General features: G+C 44.1%; 1 protein-coding gene across 1 annotated transcript in view; it reads right to left on the bottom strand.

Moving 5' to 3' along the window:
* LOC138511719 (V-type proton ATPase subunit S1-like protein) overlaps positions 1 to 24,562 on the bottom strand; it is a 285,518-nt gene that overhangs the window by 62,497 nt on the left and 198,459 nt on the right. The window contains exons 5-6 of the mRNA XM_069627575.1: positions 21,536 to 21,586; positions 12,003 to 12,246 (exon numbers count right to left, since the gene is read on the bottom strand). Coding sequence (XP_069483676.1) covers positions 12,003 to 12,246; positions 21,536 to 21,586 — 295 coding nt within the window. The remainder of the gene's footprint in view (positions 1 to 12,002; positions 12,247 to 21,535; positions 21,587 to 24,562) is intronic.

Raw genomic sequence — 24,562 nt, 5'->3', positions numbered from 1 at the left:
GTGTTGGTGTTACAGCCTGCGTTAGCAGGGCTAGAATAACTCTTATTGCCCCTTTCTATCTTGGTAAGCACCCTCGACTTCTCTTCAGGCCCTTAACTCGCGAAGAGGGAAATAACAATGTCATTAATTGCCTGACATACACCTTTGGCCTGAGATATGTGGCCAGTACTACCAGACAGGTGACAGTTCGCACTGGGGAACATAGATAAGAAATTCACAATGAAGCACGGACTAAACATGTGCAACATTATCCACAGAAAAGTCAGAAAGATACAAATTGTCACTGGGCAGTAAAGGAGATAGTAATATTGTTAGCCGCTCAAACATAGAAAAGGTATTATCTAAAATAGACTACAAAAATCGGGAAGAGGCCTGATGTGTACCACGATTCTTTCAAACACCCACCTTGTCTTATTAACACAAACAAAGAAAGAATCCTTTCAAACAACCCAAATACTTAAATAAGTCACTGACTTCCCCTCATAGGAAGGCTGTACTGTCCCTCATCGGTGCTGATGTCCCTAGACTGCAGTGGTGAGTCGCCTATCTAAGAAAAAGGGATAGCAGAAGAATCTTGACTTGTCTATCTGTGGCACTTGCTCAGGGAATTGGGCAACAAAATCATTAATATTTACTTTTCAAAGCAAAAACTGTTAAAAACTTGGATCAAAGTTGAGTTCACTACTTCATCCATTAGTCATCTAGGTATCAAGATAAAAAATAGGTCTGCTTGCGCCTCCTTTCACACAATGGGCAATGCAAACCCCAAACCAACTCAGGGGTTGATGTATCGCCATCCTTAGCAGCGGTTTCAATTTAATTGGAGTCAATGTGATTAATTTGATCCCATGTAAAACAGTCAACTGCTTTCAGTGAAACATCATTAGTATGCCGCTTTCTTCGGGGCTGAAGCAACCGAATTACTAAGGGGTTCTTGATGTGTGGATCTCCATAATTGCCACACATGTGGTTATTACAACGTGTCTTCAAGAAACTCGGGAGACACAAAACAGAATGTTCTCTGATTATTTTGCCACCGGGCTCAGGAGTCAGGCTGCTATTAGAGCAATTTATAAATAAATCCCATGCGGCACTGGATTTACCCTCTTGTTTTGTCCAGTGCATATGGAGGTTATCTGACTTTAGGTAGTCAGTCGTTTTTTCTCTTTTCCAGGAAGTATGCAAATTCTCAATTAAATGCTTTCAGTTTGTAGGGTATTTCATCCAGTGTCCCTTCTTTGTTCCACTTACCGACAAAAGAGCCTAAACTGGCTTTGACAGCTCCCGAGGTGCATATACTGAGAAGTGCTTGTGATGCTATTCTTATGGAGCTTGGCGGATAGTTCTGGTCATATGAGAGGTAAGGACCGGCTGCGTCATCACGTTCCTGCTGCAGACGAAATCCACTGCACCGGATGAGGTCTCTAAAGTTGTCTTCTCTATGAAGGTCTCCTCCAAACAGGTGCTCTCCTGCTCTTCCAGAACCATTAAGGACAACATATTCTCTCTAGCCCTGGCTCTTGCTGACTTCTCTAACCACTCCTTCACCACTGGCTCTTTCCCTCTATTCCTCAAGCACCCACTTGTGCACCCTCTCTTAAAAAAGCTGTCTGCTGACCGCTCCTGCCGGGCTAACTATCGCCCTATCTCCACTAACCCCTTCCTAGATAAACTCTTGGAAAAGCTGGTCCTCCCCCAACTGACCCTCCACACTGAACTTGCTGGTTGCCTTCAAGAGCATTGATCTAGTTTCCGGGCATCTAGAGGCACAGAAACTGCTCCCTTGAACATCTCTGAAACCATGCTCGCAAATCTCGACTCTAACTCCCTTGCTGTTCTCATTCTCCTTGATCTCTCCTCTGCCTTTGGCACGGTCAACCATTTTATCCTCATAAAATGACTCTGTGATACCCTCGGCATCACTGATCAGGCACTGGATTGGCTGACCTCTTTCCTCACTAACCGCCCTTCCCAGCTGTAACTGGGCCCTTTCTACTCCACCACCACACTCTCCACCTAGGGCATCCCTCAGGGCTCTATCCTATTGCAGTGGCTCTTCAATATCTATCTCACCCCTCTTGCTCACCTGATATCCTCCTTCTGTCCTCATTTCCAATGCTATGCTGATGGCACACAAATTTCCTTCAAGCTTCCCTCTACTACCTCCTCTTCCTCCTCTCTCATCCCCAATTGTCTGTCCACCATTCAGGCCTGGTGTGCAACTAACAATCTCTGTCTTAATTCCCAGTAGGACAACAATCATTCTCATTGGACCACATGCACCCTCTTTTCTTCCTACCCTCTGGCCCAGTACCCCCACCATCATGTGCTGGCCAAAAACCTCAAGGTCATCTTTGCCTCTGCTCTCTCCTTCACCATCATGGGCCTTACCAATAAGGCCTACTTCCAGCTCCACCTCCTCCTTAGCTTGCCCAGTAGCTCAATGCGCAATGTCTCCAGAGTACTGGTCCTCTCTATGCTGGACTACTGCAACAGCCTCTTTCTCAATCTCCCTCTTTACTCCCTACGCCCTCTCCAGCTAATCCAAAAATATGGCTGCAAGTCCTTGACCGCAAGCCCAGGGACTGTATATCTCCAGCCCTAAAATCTCCCCACTGGCTCCTGGTGGCTGCAAGGATCAAATTCAAGACCCTCTACATCATCCACAAGGCTTTCTGAAGCCTGCTATCTCCAATTTTCCCTCCCTAAATATTCCCCCTGTTAGAGCCCTCTGCTACTCTAACTCCAGTTCTTTGACTGTCAAACACTTCTCCAAGCAGAGAGTGGGGGGCAGGACGCTCTTCTCCGCTGGTGCCTCCCTTTGGGCTACTACAGATACTAACATGAAGTACCTGAATAAGGATTAAACCGCTAAGGTGTACTTTAGGTATAGTCTAAGCAAAGCACCGTGTTGTGAGACACTCAAAAAAGGATAGGTCTCAATTGATGTATTGTGTGTTTTTTTGTTGACTAAAACAAGTCAAAGGTTGACTTTTCTTGAAGTTTCCACGCAAATGTTGTAAATAAGTACATGTAAACTTGGAGTCTTCCATATATCCAAAAGTGAGATACAGTTCAATTATGTACTATGCACTTTATTAGCAATTTGGTGACTAGCACATAGCACTTTATTTGGAAGCACTGGTCACTTTGTTAGTTTTTTACTTACTACATTTTATGTACATGCTTTTTAACTTTATATGCTTTGTATTAAAATAGATTTTAACAGATTTTGCAATGAAGTCAGGTTGTATTTTTCATGAACTTCTATGCATCACTGTTCTGAATCATGTTCTAGTGTGACTATTCCTAATCAGCCAGACAACTGTGTGTCCAAACCTTCATTAGGTACGGGAGCCTTTTTGTTCTTTGTTTTCTAATAAGATATGTCAGGTTTGCTCCCTGAATACCTATAGTATACCTGATTTCCCTGTAGGTGTGTCTAGCCTTACTTTGGAACAGCCTCCCTACCCATCTCAGACTTGAGCCGGACCTCCTCAAGGTCCAGAAACTGCTAAAAAAACACAGCTTTTCTCTACCTCTTCCCTTTCCCTGTTAATCACCACACTGCCACTGAGACCGGTGGCTTGATCCTCATGAATCTCACAGATACCAGTGCCTTCTTCCCAGTCGATATCAGCACCGCCCCGCCCCCTGTCCCCACTGCACAGCACCAGTGGGCCCATGCTTGGCAGCTCTGCATCGCACCCTTGGGAGTCACCTGCACTAGCACTCCTCCTTGGCTCCCCTTGGCACTTCCATCTCGGACGCTCTAACAGCACTTTTCCATTCCTTTGCCCACCCCACCCCCATCCATCCCCATCTCCTGCACTTCTCTTCACTTCACATGCACGCCCGAATGCCAGAAGACCTAGTAGGACCACAACAGTATATTTACTGCTGTGGCACTGCTATTCTTTCTCCTTTTCCCTTCCCATTTAGCCTTGTGGCATTTTGAAAGACAATTCTGGTGTATAGGCACCTAGGAAATGCGTAATACAAAAAATAAAAAATATTGGGGTGACTTGTTTTTTACTTTGTTATGAATGGTTTGTTTTGAGCACATTTCAGAGTGCATACTAGAAATGTTCAAACACCTCTGTTTGGGGGGTATTTGATTAATGGCTATTGTCTCGTTATAATATGGTTGAAAAATTAATTATGCATAGAGAAGTGAAATACTCTATCACATGTATGCAGACCATGGATAGTTGCCACAATGTGACACAGGGATGAGCACAGGGCATGATCATTTTCCATGCCCGCGTGTCCAGTGGGCATGCCCAAAGGTACGATCATTATCTAGTAAGTGCCTTGAACTTGGAATGGTCCATTGGTACTTTGTAGCCATAGGCCATGCCCAGCGGATGCAAAGTGTAACCAGGAGTTGCTCCTGGGCATAGCAGAAGACCACTCCCTAGGTCAAGTGCACACTGGATATGGTAACCGGCAACACCAAGTGGACACAGTAGATAATTTAGCTAACATCATAACATACACCTAAAAGCTCAATGCAAAAACATTTGTTAAAGTTATGCTATGGATATGTATATTTGCAAAATATCTTTGACATTCAGGGAGACAAACACATGCCATCACAAAGGATGGGAGGTATAAAATGAGCTGCTTAAAAACAGCACTATGCCAGATTGGGCATGCACACTTTTAATTCAATTCAAGGGCTTACCCAAAACAAAGCCCAAATGGACTAAAGATTATTTTCAAGAGCCGATTGGCTGAGGTATGGTTACTTTAGGAAATATGGGGATTATCATGAGTTTGGCAGTAATATGTAGGAAATAAATGCTGTTGTGTGCGGCAGAATCAGCACCATATTACAACTTGTGTGCTAACACACCACTGGCGGTAACGGTAATTCCATCTGGCAGAATTACTGTTACTGCCAATACATTCTGCACTAATTCTGTCGGCAGAATTATCGATGCCGGAAATAACATCATCGCTATAACGGAAAGCACGGTGGTGGCCATCTTGAAAAAGCAAATCCACTCCGAATCCCCCATTTCCAGCTCCCATCCAAAGCCACAAGGGAGAGAAAACATGTCTCAGGACAAAGGGAAAGGGAAACTTCCTGATATGCAGCTCAGGAAACAAAAATTCATTTAGGCAAATCTGCAGGTCCTCACTGATGAGGTAGTGGCCCATGCCGAACAGCTCTATGGCTCTAGGTATAAAAATACATCTGCTGACCAGAGGAAGGCTACCACCTGGCCAGCATCTGTGACAAGGTCACAGGGGAGGGCAGAGTGCCACAGGACAGCAAGGACTGCAAAAAAAGTTAGAATGACCTCAAGGATAGGGTCTGCAGCGTCCTGGAAAAACCCCAGTAGGAGACTACTGCCAAAGGTGGCGGCACTGTGCACCCCCTTGTCCTGTCCCTGTGGGAGGAAAAGGCCACCAGCATCCTCCTCAAGGAGGGGATGGAGGGTTTTGAGAGTGCCGAGGTTGGAGCCAGCAGCCAAAGCAAAGCTAGAGAGTATGAATGTCCCCCCCTCTCATGACAATGCACTGGCCAAGTTACCATCCCATACATGCATCCTTCAGCATAGATTAACCCAATAAACAGTGGAAAATGCAACCACATGCCAATGCACCCAAAGGCAATGCCACCAAATCTGTATGCAAACGAATGTGGGCAACTATGCACATACCCGTGCACTGTTCTATGAATTAGCACATGAGCCCATGCAACTATGAGCAGCACCCACCTGTGCTGGGAAAGGCCAAGTGCCAAAGTGAGCCCAAAACACAAGCACATGTACAGGCCACATTGGTAGTCCAACAGGCAAAGGGCCCATGCCAAATGAGGCGTACACCCTCAGCAGACACTTCCACCACCTTGCATTAGCCATATGCAGAGGCCTGCAATCAACCCTGCCCATCAGATCACATGTGTGTATGATGACCTTCCACCATGTAGCATGAGTGACTTGCAAACTAACGTACAAGTATGCATGATGACCTACAGCATGTCATTGTCCACCCAATAGGTTCACAGTGGACTCTGGAGGAGGATGCAGGCCCATCTACCTCCCATCGCAGGGCCAACAGTGGGACAACAACAACCACCAGTCCTGCACCACCCAGCAATGGTAAGAGCAGAGGCAGAGCACCAGGGCCCACCAGGGCCCACCAGCGCCATACCAGCTGCAACCACCACTCCACAGCCGACACCTGTGGTCATGTCAGGGGAGCCATATGCTGTTACTAGCGCTCTTTAAGCTGCACCTTCACTTCCCCATCTGGCCCATGACACCTCCTCATCACCTGAGCCTGACGAACAGGAACATATCCAGTGTTACCTGAAATTTGAGGGTGACACAGATGCAAGAGGAGGTCACAGGGGCTTCAGGTCCCCCTGCTTCAGCTCCCAGCCCTCCTCAAAGCCCACCACAAATTGCACAGCATTCTCCTGAGGTCATATGTAGGAGGCTGGACACGATGGAGCGGTGACAAGTGAACATGGAGACACTTGCAAACACTCAAGTTCAGCACCTGCATGCAATCCGTGACTCTGTTCATGGCATCTCACAGAGGATTGTGAGGTTCTTTCACCGGGAGCGACGTAAATTGTCAGTGGCAACTTCCGCCCTGACCTTTGTGAGACAGAGTGTGAGAGAGCTCATGGAGGGCATATAGGCCTTCGCTGAGTCAATGCAGGCCAGCATTCTCCTGAGCCTCCAGCACATCTGGAAACATAGTCTGACCAGTCCACCTAAGTAACCCCCATTGAAGGTTCTGCATCTGGCAGCCTATGGCGCTGCTCTATGAGGAATGTGGCCAGCCCACAGTGAGAACTGCCTAGCAAGGGCGAGAGGCCAAGCAAATGAGTGACACCCTACATTGTGCCTTTTCTGACCGGGCACAGGGGAGGTGAATGGGCAAGGGTGTTGGGGAGGGAGGTGGTGGGTGGAGAGGGTGTGTTAGGGATGGGTGTTGGGGAGGAGGGAGGTGGGTGGGGAGGGTGTGTTTGCGGTGGGTATTGGTGAAGGGGATGTGGGTGGTAGGGTGTGTTCAGGATGGGTGTTGGGGAGGGTGTAGATGGGGGAGGAGGGTGTGTTGGGGATGGGAGTTGAGGAGGGGGCAGGGAAGAGGTGGGTGGAGAGGATATGTTCGGGATGTCTTTTGTCACACTTATGTATTAAATATTTTTTGGTGTATACTTTGTCATTGTAACATTATGTAACCTAAGATATGCGCCCAGATGCCTTTGGGCCAGGTGGGCTATACAAATAAACTAAATACAAATACAAATACTTGTTCACTTGTAGCAAAGCTAGGACATTCCTCATTGTGTCAATGTGATCTATTCAATACGTGGCTATATACAAAGGTGAGCAGCATGCGATTATCAATGTGATCAGAAATTATAGTCTATTAGTTCTTGCCACACCAGATGACCATCCCTTTCCTCCTCCTACAGACTGTGTGACAGCACTGCAGCAGCAGGTATTGAGTCGTTGTATACTGAGGGTGGCATGTCCTCATCATGTGGGGTTTGAGGACAATTCCTGCATGTACAGGGCCTTGATAAGGCATGCTGTGTTCTATTGTGGTAATGCCCCCACACCCCTACACATAGCATTTCACTGGTGCTGCAAGATCAGTTTGTGTGATGGCACTTGTACTCACCAGTATACATGTCTGTTTGCCTCTGTGGCTCTCCATGTATGCAGGCAGTGTGCTGTTCTGCAGGACCATGGCATTGTGTGTGGAACCAGAGAAGCTGGCACAGCAGCGTGTGATCACAAGGTCAGCATTGCAGGTGTCCTCGACATTCTTGGAGCAATACTGCTTCCTGTTGCAGTATAGCTCTTCCGATGCCTTTGGGTGACCAACAACAAATGGGTACAGTCCAGGGCAGCAATACCATGGGGCAGGTGGGCTTCTACGTAAAAATGTGCCTTTGTGCCATTTATCTGTGACGGGGTGTGAGGCTGGGAGATGCGCCAGGAGGCATGGCGCCGGAGGGCTTTCAGCACCTGCACAAGCACATATGAAAATGTGGGCAAGGACATGCCATGCAGCATGCCCACAGTGTGCTGGAGATGCCAGTTGCAAGGAAATGTAGGACCGACACAAGCTTCAGCTGCAGCGGTAATGCAGTTCTGATGTTAATCCTGCTTTGTTTGTTGTCATTGATCAGGGCGAGTAGCTCTACAATGGTCTCCCTGTTAAGCCAGTACTGGGTAATCAGCTGGATGTCAGTTAATGTCCAGGGTGAGAGCCTGACCCGGGGAATGTGCCCTCACCTTGCATGCCATCTCCTCCTCCTCTCTGCGCCCTGTGCCCTGTGCTAATGTTCCTGCCTCTGCAGCTCATTGTGAAGCAGGAGGAGATACATGTCGCAGTTTGAGCCAGCTAGTGGCAGCATGATATTGGGAAGTGTGTTTGGGTCAGGTGCAGGCCTTTTGTAATCTTTTACAGTGGATTGGGTGCACTTGTGAATTGCTTTCCATCACCTGTATGCATTTATCTCCACCTTCTAGGTGTAGGTATCTGCACTGTGTTTTCGCAGAATTACTACCCATTGGTGGCAGTATTTTGACTTGTAATACGGCGGAAATACGTTTTCACTCTTGCCCGTAATTCCGCCAGTGGAATTAGCACCAGGGCTAATTCCGGCATTTGCTGCCGGTAATTCCTTTGGGGCTAATTCCGCAGGCGGAATTAACCCCACCTCCTTATTCAGCAGTGTGGTAATAGTGGCGATAATTCTGTTACCGCCACTTTTAACTGCTGATCTCATGATGAACCCCGATGTCTAGAGAATGATTGCTGTTTTGTTATTTTACACTACAACCATAATGTCCTTTCAACCAAAGTTTTTTCACAGTATACATATACGTAGAAAAACCCATTTCAGCCTGGTCACACATACCACAGTGACACCCATGAGCCTTTACTAGACGTTCACCTCCGATTCAAAGCCACATGAGCTTGCACTGTGGGTAAGAAAATTAGCTCAAATGTAACCCTTTTCCTCCTGATAATTATGCTTGTCTTATAGGGCAGTGCTATTTTATACACAGCACTTTTAAACCCAAGACATGCTGTTCTTAAGGATTCAAACCACTGTAGACATGTTTTAGCTTTTTTAGGGGTACATGGCTTACATTTGAGGCAATGATACACAAGTCGGGAGAGAGTATGTTGCAGCCCTCAGGAGTCTGGGAAGCAAAATTAGTCTGTTCATTGCCGTTGAGGTGTGAGTCGGGGTGTGATTTCAGAGTCTGGGATGTTTAGTTTTAGGAAGCTTATTTTCTGCATTTTCCTTTTTAGACTTCCTGATTTCAAGTTGAGCAATGTTGTAGCTTCCTATGCTGATTTGGACCCTGGAAATACTATGTTTCCAACCAGTTAGGGAGATGCATTCATTTGGATAGCCTTGGAGGTGGTGCAACAGGCCGTAACAACAATGATAGATTGGAGTTGCAGCCAGGGCAAGTCTCTCAGTATGGGAATGAAATATTTGCTCTTTTTAAAGTCCCTTAATGATTCTGGTGGCAGTGTTTAGGATGCTTGTTAGTAAGGCCAAGGAAGGGACGGGTACATGGCAATTTTGCACCTGGATTTATCTGGAGTTAATGGTCTTGTAGGATTCATCTTTCAGTAGGTGCATTAATCACAGGCTTGGGAGAGAGTTGGACATTATTTGCGTGAATGGATGACATCGTTTGTGGACAGTTTCAGATTTAGTTGTGCAGCATCAGAGTACTGATGGATTTCCATACCATGGCTTCATATACATTTACAGATGATGGGTGAGAGGATGGATCCTTGAAGTACTCTGTAAGTAAATGGAACCCATCGAGATTTGCTGGTGCACACCTGGAAGATTTGTACCAGTTAACAATAGAGAAGGAAAAACAATGCAGCACTGTCTTATGCAATTTCATTTGATAGGATGGCTGGGCATGCGACTGGGCATGACTGGGAGTCAAGGGTTACTGTTATACATTGAGTGTCGATGAGCATCAAAAACCCAGTTGGTCTTCATCTTGGTAATGTCAGAAGTCAGACTGGCAAACACATCACTGTTTGTTGTTTTTGAATATTTCTTGCAGGTTCATGGGCATTGACAGCCGATTTGTTGGAGCACGAGGGCACCACCCACCTTTTTTTAGATGAAATGATGTAAATTTAGCTTTGAATTCTACATGTAGATCTTTCAGGTGATCACGGAATGAAAAAAGGCTTGCAGAATCCTTTTGGAAAAGCAACCCATCGGAACAGAACACAAATAAACTCACAAAAATAGCTGCCAGATACAAATCAGAGATCCTCTCGACTAAGAGAGATACCTTTAACGAGAGAATAACCAATGCTAACTTGAGTACACAGGAACTCTTTACTATCCTAAAAGAACTCGAAACTCCTGACACCCCAACTGACACTTGTATTTAAGACAAAACTTGGTGCACAAATATCCAAGAGGCGTTATGCTACAAGAAAAAATCAAAGCCAAAAATAGCCAGCCTATTCCCCAATGACCTACTGCCGCAAAAAACTCTTAAGAACCCAAACAAACAGGCTAATCTTTTCAAATTTGCCCCGGTCTCCATCCATGAAGTGGAGAAGATAATAACTTCACTTAAACCGTCGAGATGACTAGGGGACTAGTGCCCAGCATCTATAATCATAGAGGCAGCTAGGGATCTAGCGCCTTTTATCACTACTGTAACTCCTCCTTTCACACACGCACAGTCCTAACTAATCTCAAAGATGCCTGGTTCTTCCCCTGACCATCACCACTCCTTCAAGGCACTGCAATTGCCTTAAAAAATGGAAACCTAGTGGAGCCCCAACACCAGTGAATCCTGGCTTCAACGGTCACCAAAACAACCTGGAAAGACAACCCTTAAGGTAAACATGTGCATCAGTGGCTGCAAAAAGTTGCATGTTGGTATTCTTCAAAACAATTACATAAACAGGTATTCTGCATAAAGGTTCCTGGTCGAAACGGGGGTGGGTGGGGTTCAAGCATTGGAACCCATTGTGGACTGGTGGGAAGTGTTGATTACTAATCTGTAGAGTGTACAAAAGACAAGCTTTTGAGAAGAAATGGGTCAAATTAAATATACAGATGGAGTCACACATCATGAACCGCAGAATCTTGCAAATGCAGATGCTCAAGATTGTGTAATGTAATATTTAGAGACAAGAGTGTTAAATATACATTATTATATCACCATAGAAGTCCTCCTTCCCTGTCAACATATGGGCCGATTTGAGATATCCTGATGCTATTTCAAGGCTTATCTGGTTCAGTATGGAATATGTTAGCGAGTTAAGTAGATTTCCCGGGCACTGAGGGTCTCGGTCTACTTACAGAAGTATGTACAAGACAGAGCAGTCGCCATACAGACTTGGTTCAACAGAGAGGAGAATAAGCTGCTTGGGACAATGCAGATCTTGAGAAGACAAGGGAGGGCCTAGCTAGAGAGGACCTAATTCTGCGCCTAGAAGATAGCTAGTCATGATACATCTGTAAAGTGGGAATAACAATCTGTACCCACACCTGCCACGTTTACAAAAGACTTGCAGACAGTGGTGTGTTCATGAATAAGTGTCTGGAAGCAGAGCAGATATTTATGGATCCATCGTATATCCCCCCACACTTAGCAAGCTCATTGGGGTGGAAGATTATAAAGTGGTGTGAATCCACCCACCACACCCACAACATGCTGTATCCATCCTACACAGTCCAGTGGCATGCACATGTTTCTATAATTAACCCCAGAGACGGGTGTCAGACACTGTTTCCATTACACCACCATAGGCAACTTGTTTCGTGTATCAACACAGTTATATACACCACAGCAATATTCTAAAAGGTTTCAAGGGTTTGGAAACAAATATGAGACAACTTGTTGGTTCCATCTGAATACGTGAGCTAAACCTTGAAACCTTCCAGATACAGCAGAGTAGCAGTGGGTGTTTCTTTCATGCAAGCTTCAGTGGTGTTTGCCTTACATTACCTGGAAATCTATAAACGTGACCTCCCAGAGCCTGGAGACATCCGAGCCGGAGCGGGGGACCAGCAGTGCGTCATACCTCGGGAGGCTGCTCACGCGCTGGCAGTGATAGGAGTAGCTTTCCGGGGCAAATATTCTGCTTGCGTTGAAGGTGGCTTTTATCGAATTATTGTAAAGTATCTGCAGACTATGCAGAGTAAACCAGTTTTGGACAGAAAGTTGATGGTAACTGTTTGTCAATATGAATCTGAAAACGAAATACGTCATAGTTAGAAAACATGCAGCAAATTGAAAACAAGTTCCCAAAGCTGTATACTAAACATGACTAATACTGTATTATGCCCTGCTGGCAAAGGCCACCTGAGGTCCAACAGAATCTCAACTTTATAATGTCTGGAATTGCAGTGATTCTTCAGTGAAAAGCAAGCTACTTACTGGACACTATGTCCAAACCCCCATATCCACCAACCCCGGTTTGTTATACGTAAAATACCACTCTTTACGCCTTACGCAACTAAATGCAAGAAAATATTATTTTTGTTTCATGCACCATGATACTATAATAAGTTTGTATCTAATTTCAGGAATCGTTGGAACTTTGCAGCAGTTCTTACTTAACCAACTGTAAGACGATCAACTTCAGTCAAATCAATTTTTGCTGATGGATGAAGAGTAAAGTGCTGTCCTGAATGTGTAAGAAAATAAGAGGTACAGAGTAACTCTTATTTTTAGAAACAGAATTCCCAAACATAACAACTCCCTTTTCCCGAAAATGTAATTGGGGACAGATAATTTTAAAAGAACACCTCCCTCCCACACCTTATATGGATGTTGGGCGTAAGGTTTAAAAGGGGTAGCGGGAGGCCAAATGGAGGTATGAGGTGAGCCTGCCATGATGGGGAAGAGGGGGAGAGAAACAAAAAGAGGCTTAACATCGGACATTCCGGGTAAAACAACGGAATTAGATGGATCCTCAACAAACCCAGGGTTGAAGGTACACAACCTGCTCATCCCTCTTGACTATAGGATGGGTGCAGGGTTCCACACTTTGATTTATTATGAACTCCTTGAGAACCGATTCAGTCCCACTTGTTTGTTTATTCCTTTTTGCTAAATATTCACAGTACTGGCATGGCTGCTAAAAATCATTGCCTTGAAGCCACTCGGCTACTGAAGGATATTCCATGCCACATGGCCAGTAGACGCCTTGCTTCTAATGCAAAATGAATGCAGGTGCCCTGTGAAACATCTTTGCTTCTGGAAGCCTCTGATAGCCAGTCAACAACACTCTTTGGTAAGAGCATGCATGCCACTGGGTCTCTGCTTGCTTTGGTGTCCTACCCAAGCAGTCTGTACATATTTTATCTATTGGGTTTTATTTCATTTCTACATAGGACAACTCATTTGGTAAAACTACATAGTAACAGCATCTAGTGATTCCGGAGATTTAAAGAAAATTATTTCAGATTGAATCGGCAACTGACTATAAAGTCAGATTAAGCAAAAAGTAACGTCCCATGAATACAGCAACTTTTAAAATGATCACATGTCACTTATTGCTTGCAACCTGATGGCGGATGAAATTGGAACAAAATTGGTTGCATTTTGAGTGACTTATTGAAATGTGTCAAGCATTTGTTGGGCATTGGACAACACATTCAAAAAGCATCAATTTGAGCAGATTTAAGGTCTGTGACCTGCAACCCCATGACAGGTTTATAGGCACTCACCTTAGTAGGATAAGCAGTATTAGAAACGGGGATATGACAGGCATTTACAACCTTTACTTGCACATATAGCGAGCCTTTAATAAAAGCCTTAACCCCGAATCTTTGCCATGTGAGGTTAGTATGGACACCTTATGTGAGATGCAGCATATGAAAGCATTATTACTTTTGGGTTACGGTGCATCCCCAAAGTCAAGATTCGCAGCATCACCCGCAGGTCCATGGTGACCAAGATCAGGGTGCTTCATGTAGGCACTGCAAGAGTTAACGTTGCTTGAGTAAACAGCACAAGTCAGATCAGTTATGCATACTGGTCAGAACATCATTCCTGATGAATGATAGCTGCTTCACTCGTCTCGCCTCATAACTTGGCTTCTGCACCTGCCCGTGGCACTGCCATTCATTCTGCTTGATCTCAAAACTCAGCCATTTCTTCTCTGCACTTTGAGACTCTGTTCTACATATATCGTTCTCCAAGATGCCATTTGGCTTATCCTGTTCTCCATGACTCCACTCTGTGACTGCGATCCTCTGAGCGTCCACACGACTCCATTCTACATATATCGTTCTCCAAGATGCCATTCGGCTTATCCTGTTCTCCATGACTCCACTCTGTGACTGCGATCCTCTGAGCATCCACACGACTCCATTCTACATATATCGTTCTCCAAGATGCCATTTGGCTTATCCTGTTCTCCATGACTCCACTCTTTGACTGCGATCCTCTGAGCACCCACGCTACAACCCCTTCTTTCCAAGAGCTCCTCTACGAATCTTATGCTTCATGCTGTCCTGCCAGACTGTCCAATCAGGGTAGACTAGGACCTATAGAAGAGGCTAAGTGCCAGAGGACTCAGGGGATTCCCAGAAAACCACAGATACTGGGCTGTCATGAATACCATCAAATTCATATCTGAACAATATATGAATGATGCACAGAAGCTATGCCAGTGCTATGCAACACACAGTTGTTTTCAGGCACACATACACAACAGGTTATTAACATGGTTCAGACATTTCCATATCTGGCGGGAAAACAACATTTAATTAAGCTCCTGCAGAAATAACTATTTTCACAGGAAAAGGGTTAGGACACAATGAGGTTAATGTTGTGACAATTTAACTAGCAGGGGAACAACCAAAATAAACGGAGGCCCTTCTTTGAAAAAGATTAAATCAGCTTTTTAAAAAGAAGTTGAGAAAGACTTCATGAATACATACACTGAATCTTGGCCTGTTCTAGGAGCAGTTCAACTATTCAAAAATCGTATTTGTCATGACATTGAATGTCGACCACAAAAAGTGATAGTAGTCCATATGTTGGACCAAGGATTCCTAATGCAACATGAAAGTCAGTACAGCGCACAAGTACTTTCAGTAGATAAACCAGATGGTACATTCCATGTATTTCTATACTGTGGAAGACTCAATGCACACACTCGCACTGAGGCAGTCCAAAATGTACAGAGTTCCGGACTTTCGATTAACATTCAATGGTGCAAATGCAAAGCTGTTCCTGACTCCTGGAATTTTGTTATCACACAGCCATTAGAGCCAGAGTGTTTAAAATACACTGCATTCATCTTCCAAGGGAAACACTATTGTTGCACAAGAATTCCTCGGAGCGACAAGAATAGTGCAGGAACATTCTGGAGCAGAACGCAGAGCCCATTAGAAGGCATTCCAAATTGTAGGCTGTCTGCAAATAACATATGTTGCAAAGACAATGATTTGAAAACCCATTCAGACAAGACGGGTTTCATAGGAAAAGCAGTAGCTTTGAAGTGCTACATATTTAATTTCAAACAGCCAAATTCAGCAAATAGAGTGGTTACATGTGTATGGTTTTCACTATCAGATGTGGGGGAGTGGTTCTCTCATACTTTCTAGAGAAATGTGCACACTTACAGAGTCTTCACACACTGCGACATCTTCAATAATTACTTGGTTGTACATATGTAGCAAACTATTTAGTATGTTTATACACTATTGATTGGCGGTATGCCTTTTATTCCTAGAAGTGAATAGGATAAGAGTAGGATGCCAGGCCTATAGCCAAGTACATTACTGTTGTACATGTTATTTTTGACTTTACTATTTTTAATACTCATATTATTTCTAAAAGAGAATAAATGTACATGAATGTTAAATAACTGTTTGAGAGCATTATTTATGTGCTTCGATTTTATGAGTATATCGAAGCACTATATTGTAAGAATAGATGCTGATTATTTAGTGATAAAACTGTAGACATGTTATGATGACGTCTAACAATAATCTGTTTATCTAAAAAAGGGAATTTTGTGGATATGTGTGTGTGTGTCTGTTCAAAATGGTCAGCATACTTCCCAACGTGCTACAAACCTGACATTTGGAATGTTGGTAGGCTCCATGGTGTAGACAATGTTAAAAGGATAAAATATACTTTTTTCTAATATGTTTTTATACAGTTTTTTTAAGTGGTCTGCAATGCTTGGATATGTGTGTGTGTCTGTTCGAAATGTTCAGCATACTTCCCAACATGCTACAAACCTGCATTTCAGCATGTGGGTAGGATCTATGGTGTAGACAATGGAAAACGCATAAAATATAAATATACCTTTGTCTCATTTATTTTATTTTTTTAATAGACATTACCGTGCAAAGCACGGGTACAGCAGCTAGCCATTTATACAACAGTAATAAGAGATGGTTCCCAGATTTTCTATGGGTAGGCCCAAAACAATTATGAAGACTAATAGATAAATCTGCCTGTGCCCAAGGGTAGAGGTGTTTCTTGCTATAAAGCGCAGAGTGTCAATCTGCATTTTTTCTATGGTTTATTTAGCGTGGCCTAATCCATTCATTAATCATTCATTCATGCATGTATCCATTTAGCATTAGCCATGTTTGGCCATTATGGTTTGTTTTGGTCATAGATCGATATTTGCTGAAATCCATGCATATATATTTAGCTTGCTATTTTGTATAGCACATTGTAGTGTGTTTCTAGGCGCTAGGTCTGTTCTTGTCCACATGAATTAGGCTTTTAGCTGAGCATGGAGAGATTTGTTTTCGCAGCCGAACACAGTGTAAATGTTTTGATAACAAATACAGTCTTGGCAGACTAATCCTTTAGCACAGAGATATAACCTTGGTTGGCTGACTGCAGATAGATATTTTCGTTCCTGCAAGTTAGACTGTCTCGATGCGAGAGAGAATGTTAGCGATAGGCTTGCTGTTTTGTTCTTAGAATATAGGAGAACATGTCATGAGGGTTAGGTTAAGCGAGCTAGAGGGAGCTGTCTCACAGCTGGTTGAGAGAGAAAGGGGACAGTTGGGTTGGGATTACGGAAGCTCTCATTGCTAGAGAGTGATTGCTTTTGCTGAATGTTAGAGATTAGTGACATTCTGTCATGCATAAAATTAAGATGGATTTTGCTTTGAAATAATCTGATTCATGTGTCTCTGTGATTCTCTTCTGTTTTGTTTACATAGCATAGCACACTTTTAGGATTCACAAGAGCACCAACTGTTTCTGGGGCCTTGTGTCAGTTGCAGCACTACTCTCTGCTGCAAAACCTGCCATACCTACAGAAGGAGATGTTCACTTCCCCAGGATGTAAGTAAGACTCTTGAAATCAGGGGATGATGAAAGTCATGACAGATCAGTCTTGTGTGTTTACCTACAGCCCAACTGCTTCCTCCACCGTTGATCCAACCTCGAATCTTCTTGTAACCTCTGTGCCCTGATACCCTTGGGTCTGGTGCGCAATATAAATAAACAAACAAACAAACCATGCTCCACAGAGTTGCCTCCTCTGAAGCAGGCATCATGATGATGCCTTCTTTTGCTCTTTCCTTGATGGCTCTTACTGTGTCGCCTTTCTTGTGCCGCTGGTTTATTTCATAGGGAACACCTGGAAGGTAGAAGGAATGGTTCTATGTCTGCATCAGCTTCTATGCAGATACAGCAAGTTGAACGATATAGATTTCCAGACCTTCCCATTGTGCTAGGACAGCTCGCAGGCCAATGAATGCAGAACTAACTAACGGTTGCATTATTCGGCATGGAACTGCCCCCATGCGAGAAAAGATTAAGATTCTGCAAAATAAGTTACACGTAGCTTCCTGGGCTTCCAAAACTATTTCCTGCCGTTCTCCCTTCTCTTCATCTTCAATAACATCAGGACAAACAATCATGAACCTAGACGGTGCAAACACTCTCCCAACCTCTGAATATGTTTATACTGATCCAAATAAATACAAACTCTCCCAAACCCAATGCCTACTACACTTTTTGAAACTGTTGCAGCTCCCAGCCCATGAGTCCCATTGTCATTTGCAGCATTCAACAAATGAGTGCTGACGCTATGACCTGGGCCTCTGGCCTTTTAAGCTCCTAAAACAGCATAGTACATACCCGTGTGGCATTCACTGTCCTGGCCAAGAATGTATTTGCACAGTGTTCCTCATCCCACGCCCAAGGAATTGAGATGTTAACACTAAAATATGGCACAAAGAATCTCTATGCTTACATATAACATTTTTGGAAACTAATGGCAGAATTTCATTGGTCCCAAAAACCCATATCACTGTTTTCCAACAAGGCCTTTTGGAGGACTTTGAGGATTCACCGGTGAACGTTAATCTTGCCCTGTATCCATCGAGGGCCTAAACAAAGTTTTACTATAAAACTATCAGTTGATCAAATACTGACAATCCAAACAAAAGAAAGGTCATCTAAAATCAAGTCCTTTCCTGTCAGTCTGGTAAAAGGCATGATCACTGAAGATCCTGGACCCCAACAAATAGAGATCAGAAGACTTCCAGGCCCATTCTCCCAGGAATAAAGAAACAGAAGACACTTGGAAAACCTATATATGCACCAGGAACACAAGGTTCAGTCCAGATGCAACTGCTCATTATTCAATTTGCTAAACCCATAAGGGAAACTCTCTTCCGGTAGTACCCAGAACTCTCTGGTGTTCCCTTGTAACAATTCCCTCTTCACTTACCTGTATGTCCAGGTGTCTGTTGACATTTTGGGAACCTCAGCACCAGTCAAGGTTAATGCACTTGTAAATTCTGGTCTCTCCAGCAATTATATGGATCATCGGTTCACAAAGAAAGAAAGCACTAATCCCATGGTCCTGAAACCTCATCTGGAATCTATTAATTCTTAATGGCACTCTCAAGCTAGTTAGGGCAGAATTGGGGGAGGTCGAGCGGCACCTGAGGCAGCTGGAAAACAAAAACGGGTTGACCAAGGATAGGGCATTGTTGGGAGTGATTAAAGGGAACCTATTGAAGTTCCAAGAGCTTGCAGGAAAATAAATTAGATATATGAGTAAGCCATTTAGGGCCAGAGCGTATGAGGAATCCGAGAGACCAGGTAGGACATTGGCCCGGGGGGTTAGTACGGAGTAGGAATTGCAGACCATCAGTGGTGTCTCCAATCCATCGGGGCAGCTGGTTGTAACTGAGGACGTGGTCAACAGGGTGTTTAAACACTACTATGCTCCGTTATATACTAACGGTGATGCATGCACTGCTACTGTCCTGGAGGAATGCTTAGCAGATGTTGAGCTACCGGAATTTCCTCAGGAGGTCATATTAGCCCTTGATACCCAATAACAATAGAGGACGTTAATGAGGCGATAGCCGCATTGGCATCGGGTAAGGCACCTGGATCAGGCGGGTTGGAGTGGAATTATATAAGGAGTTTAGGCAGACGTTCGTGCCCAAATTGTTACATGTGTGTTTCGTGCCCAAATATTTAATGGGAGACATTGGCAAGGTGCCAATGGGTATCAGAAGGTTTTTTAATGTGTTGTGCATAGTGTCTAAAAAATGTATACTGAGACGTTGGAAGAGAGTGCTGCTGCCTACTTGTAGAGGAATGGCTCAAGGACTTGGTGTATACAAGTGAGAGGGAGGAAACATTTATAGCTCCAGTGCTTGCGGCCTGCGTCCTGCCGGCCAAAAGACATTTGGGCCCCTCTCTGCGAATACCTGTCTAGAGAGGAGAGCCCATCATCAGGGTAATAAGGAAGGCCATACTGAGTAGAGTATTGGAACTCGTTACATGGGAGGGTGGGCTGATGGCTGGTCACCAACACTTGTTAAAGTACAAATGCCCTCATGTTTTGCTGTCAACGTATGTACATCCATAATGCCTTACTGTCTGTCTAATGTTGCTGAAAATAAAGTTTTTAAAAAAGTATTGTTGAAAGAGCCACGGTTTTAGTGTTTTGCAAAACTGGATAATGGTGGGGGCATGCTCAAGGCCTCTGCCAGGATTGAGTACCAGATGGTCGGGCGGGGCAGGAGAGGGACTGTTTGCAAGTCTTCTCTGTATGGGCTAGCTTACACTCCAACCTTTTGGTGGCTTTGTTTCATGAGGCATGCAATGTAGCTACCCAGTAAGTTGGTGTTCTGTTCAAGACTGCTTTGAAGGTCATTCATGCAGTTTTGAATTTTATCCTGGATGGGAGGGGGAGCCAGGGAAGCTTGTGCAGTGTAGGAGGGATACATTCCTCTATGGGGTAAGCTGAGGTATGGCCGGCTGCCTTAAGGGGGGACCAGGTGAGTTGCTGGAAGCCCATTAAGGAGAGTATTTTGCCCATTAATGTGTGAGATCATGAGGACTTGGACCATAGTGCCGGAGTCAATCAGGCGAATGAAGGGTTTGATTTTGCAGAGTGTGGATATCTATAGTCATGCAGTTTGTGCCTTTTTGGCTATGTGCTTTTGGAAGTAACGGCTACTGTCAACAATGAAGCTTCAAAGCAAGCACATCATTACTGGAAGCCAAATTAAAGTATTTCCCCAATGCATCATTGCGAACAATTTCCCACTTATGAATATGCATAATTTGATCCCTTTAGCATTGTATCCATGCAGACAAGGTAATGCTTACTCCTGTTTGAATGGAGACTGTCGGACTTTACATTTACTATTACAATTCTTGGACTAAAGGGGATGAGCACCATTAGGTCAACTTGCAATAATTCATGGCAGGAGCAAGATTTCAGATCAAACATATTAGAGCACAATGAACCGGAATTGCGAGGTCACACAGTGCTACCCTGCATAGGGGTTAAAGGGATATACACCACACACAGAGGGCTAGGTAGTTTTTCTCCTTTTTTCAGATGCGCCTCCTTCTCTCTCGCTCGCTATCATTTTTGGGCACCTTCCTCATTCCCCCTCCCCTTCCTCCTCCCATGCTGATGTCACCTGGCAACATCTGAAAGGCCTAGTGTCCCGCTGCTGCTGTAACACACAGATCCACTCTTAGTTGCAATTGTGCATCATTTCTAAGAGGTGACAAAGTGCTTTGGTGAAACCCTTCTATATCTGGCTCATAATGTCAATCTCATTAGAGACCTTGTGAATCCATCAGTTAAATACATTCTTGCAAACCAGGCCATACTAGAGGAGCATACGTCGGTTCGGCTACTTCCTCCTCTAGCATTTGTGAAAACCGTTCAGAGCAGGGAGAGGAAGCGGCAGGAGCCGCTGAGCGTGTGCAGCAGCGATCCCTCTCCCTTCGCTCATGCCTGCAGCCCTCCCCAGTTGGATCTCTGCAGACACTCTGCTACCACAGTCCAGGCATCACTGCACCATATAGCAATTGGCAATGGAATAGAAACATACAGCCTATGGGCACAGAGAGTGAACACTGGTATAACATGAGCCCGGCTAAACATGAGAGTTTCTGCAAGTGACATTCAAATGAGATTAGCAACCACAAACTAGATGGATTTAGCATCCATCTCTGATGTGAGCTCCTAAATGGGTTGCCTTGTTTACTGGAAAACATACCTGATAATAAGTCCTTTAAGACTCTCAATATCGCCAAATTTAAGTGAAAGCCTAAAATGAAAAAAAGACAGAATCAGAGATTTTTATGGTCTCAGGAAGGCCAGAACATTTAAAGATAACAATAGGTCCATCTTTACTAAAGTCCCAGTAATGGCTGCATATGTCTATCTTCCGCAGTATCTCCCTTTATTTTCTAAACAAGGCTAGAAGTGATATGTTACTGTGTGAGAGATTTCATTTTGCAGAACAGGACACCACAATTTATTAAGAACAATCTAATTAAGTTAATTTAGCGATGAGCAGAGCAAATCAGGGTGCTACTTAGTTCGCAGGTACTTGTGAGGGTCAGGACAGTATGGAGAGGACGCGCTCATGAAATGACACATAGGGCAACAGAACGCTTGCTGGCACTGTCACCCAAGAGGAGAAAAAGCAAAATGGAGAAGAAATGCCGAGTCATAAGAGGAGCCAGACTGAAGCTCCAAACAGCATTGAAAGGACCAAGCAAGGAGTTCAGCAGTATTCATGAGGAATGGAAGCATTGTCCCAGCCATTCATTGGCCGAATATACAGTGCCCCGGAGACATGGGCAAGCCTAAATTATCACCAAGTGTAAACAGGAAACGAATAGATGTCCAGTCAATTTCAACCAACTTGCAAAAGGTCTTAACCAAAGACAGCAGACATGGATCATGTATTGTTTCTGTTCTTACAAAGAGAACCCATGACTCATCTTCCTAAGGTAAAAGAAATAAAGTGACAAAGATGCCAACCAAGCCACCACCCGCAAAATTAGGTAACCCAGGCCATGTCGGTGCCCTAGACCAGATACCATACTAGTCCCAGCACACCGTGCTGTCATGCTGATCCTGTCGACTAGAGCCACCAGGGTGATCTTGAAGGTCCAAATCACCAAGGTCGAGGAAAAACACTTGGACCTACCTTCGTCCACTACTTTCTCCTATAAAACTTGATTTCACCTGGGGCTAATCCAATCAGATTCATTTACAGCAATCGGATTTTTACATTTTAATTATAGGTTTCAGCTTACTCTTTGGTTTGTATTACATTCCAGTAAATACTCAATTCTCCTCTGCCATTCACACTATGTTCCAATGGGTAATTGTTTGTGAAAATCTCCTCTGTTGAAATTAACTGATTTTGTTAGGTTACAACCTCCACTGACTAACCATTTAATATGTTTGTACATATAATCGATGCCTTGTCACTAGCCATTTAGATTCTGATGGCTACATTGGCAACCATATTTTTTCATGTTATTGCCTCTTGTAGCATGTACTTTTAGCGCTCTCCTTATTGACAGATGTTCATAGACAAGTAACAGGTTTGTCTTGTAAACCCATATAGACACAAGTCCCACTCAGATTGGATGCAAACATGTCACTTCATTCTTGACCAGCCAGATGACTAATAAGGACATTTACCACCTCATATGCAGTGTGATCAGCTGCTCAGCCAATGCTCGCCTACAGCCACGAGAACTGTACAAAAAAGAACACATCAGAGAATATCTCTTTTGTACTTTCTTCTTAAACATTCTCCGTTAAAGGGCACTTTCCTGGCAGGGGAATTCTGGATTTACCTCTGCATGAATCCCCAAATGGGTAGCTGATAAACCATGCCACTCCTGTTGGCTACTTTTCTGATGACAATGTGTTTCTGATATCCAGACAAGAAAATATTCATGTAAATCCCCCACGGATATCTCACCCTGTTTCATTTTATCATCTCATGTATAGGATCCATCAATTGCACATCCAAATCCTCCTCTTAGACATATGGTCTGAGGTGCATCTGTTGTTACATATGTTCCCATGTGGCTAAGCTGTAAGAATCTAAAATCCCTCCTGTGCTTCCCTGTTGGGTGCATTTGAATGTTAGCATACACTGACGCTGTTATTCTTTCTGCCCTTCAGCATCCCATCGCTAGCCAACTTTGGAATCAGCATCAAAAGGCAACATATCCTAGGATAGGCTAGGTTTCAGTAAACCCAGAGTAGTCCTGTCTGCTACAGAAGATGACAGCCTTGCAATTCACCTTTTATATACTCCTAGCATTTGAGTTGCTAATACATATTTACTATGTGTTTTCATGCAACTTTATTTTTTGAAACATTTCCATTCCTGCACACCTGTGCCTTGGTAGTTGAATGTCTTCTTTTCAATTCCAACCAATTGCAAGCACAGCGGACGGAAACCAAAAAACTATGCAAGTAAGGGTCAACGAAACACGCACGTAGTCAAACGAGAACACACTGTGGATCAAACAAAATAACACACACACACACACATACACACACCACACACAAGCACACACCAGAACACAGCCTAGCTTGAATGAAATAGGGCATGACAGCAATAAAGAAAACAGAGACTGCAGGTGTGTCCTCGTGCCACACATGAGGTTGGTGACCTTGCTGTACCCCAATCGTTAATACCAGCATGGAGAACATACATAGCTGGCACTGCATCCCGCCAGGGATCGGGAGACTGCAGATAATGTGTTATAGACCCCTTTATTTTGGGGGCATTTCCATTCTTGTCCCACCCCCTTCCTAAAAGTGTAATGGCTTCCTATCACTTCCCCCCAATCACGAGCCCAACTGATTTCGGTCTGACAGCTGAAGTGTGGTCCTCTGTTTAATCATCTTTTCCGGAAGAAAGATGCACAGACCTCATGGAATCCACATCCTTCATCCTCGAAATAAACTTCAGCTATTTGTGGATTTCTTCTTTCTATTTCAGAGCGGCACTGGGACCTATTTTTTCTTCTGTCCAAAGTGAATGGTGGTGTTATTTATTCTTCATGGCTCAACAGCAACATGCTTCTCGTTCAGGATTTCACAACTCCTACTTCGGAATCCTCCCTCGTCTCCTCATCAATGGCTAGAACTTCACCAAGAATGGAAAGGAGAAAGAATGGAAAATCTTAGAAATGTGTGAAGAACAAACAGTGCACCTATTTCCATATGTAGTGCAAGGGCAGGGTAATCATAAAGGGCACAC

The sequence above is a fragment of the Ambystoma mexicanum genome, chromosome 6p, assembly GCF_040938575.1.
Source record: "Ambystoma mexicanum isolate Mex_15411 chromosome 6p, UKY_AmexF1_1, whole genome shotgun sequence".
Lineage (NCBI taxonomy): Eukaryota > Metazoa > Chordata > Amphibia > Caudata > Ambystomatidae > Ambystoma > Ambystoma mexicanum.
This window is presented reverse-complemented; position numbering and strand designations above follow the sequence as displayed.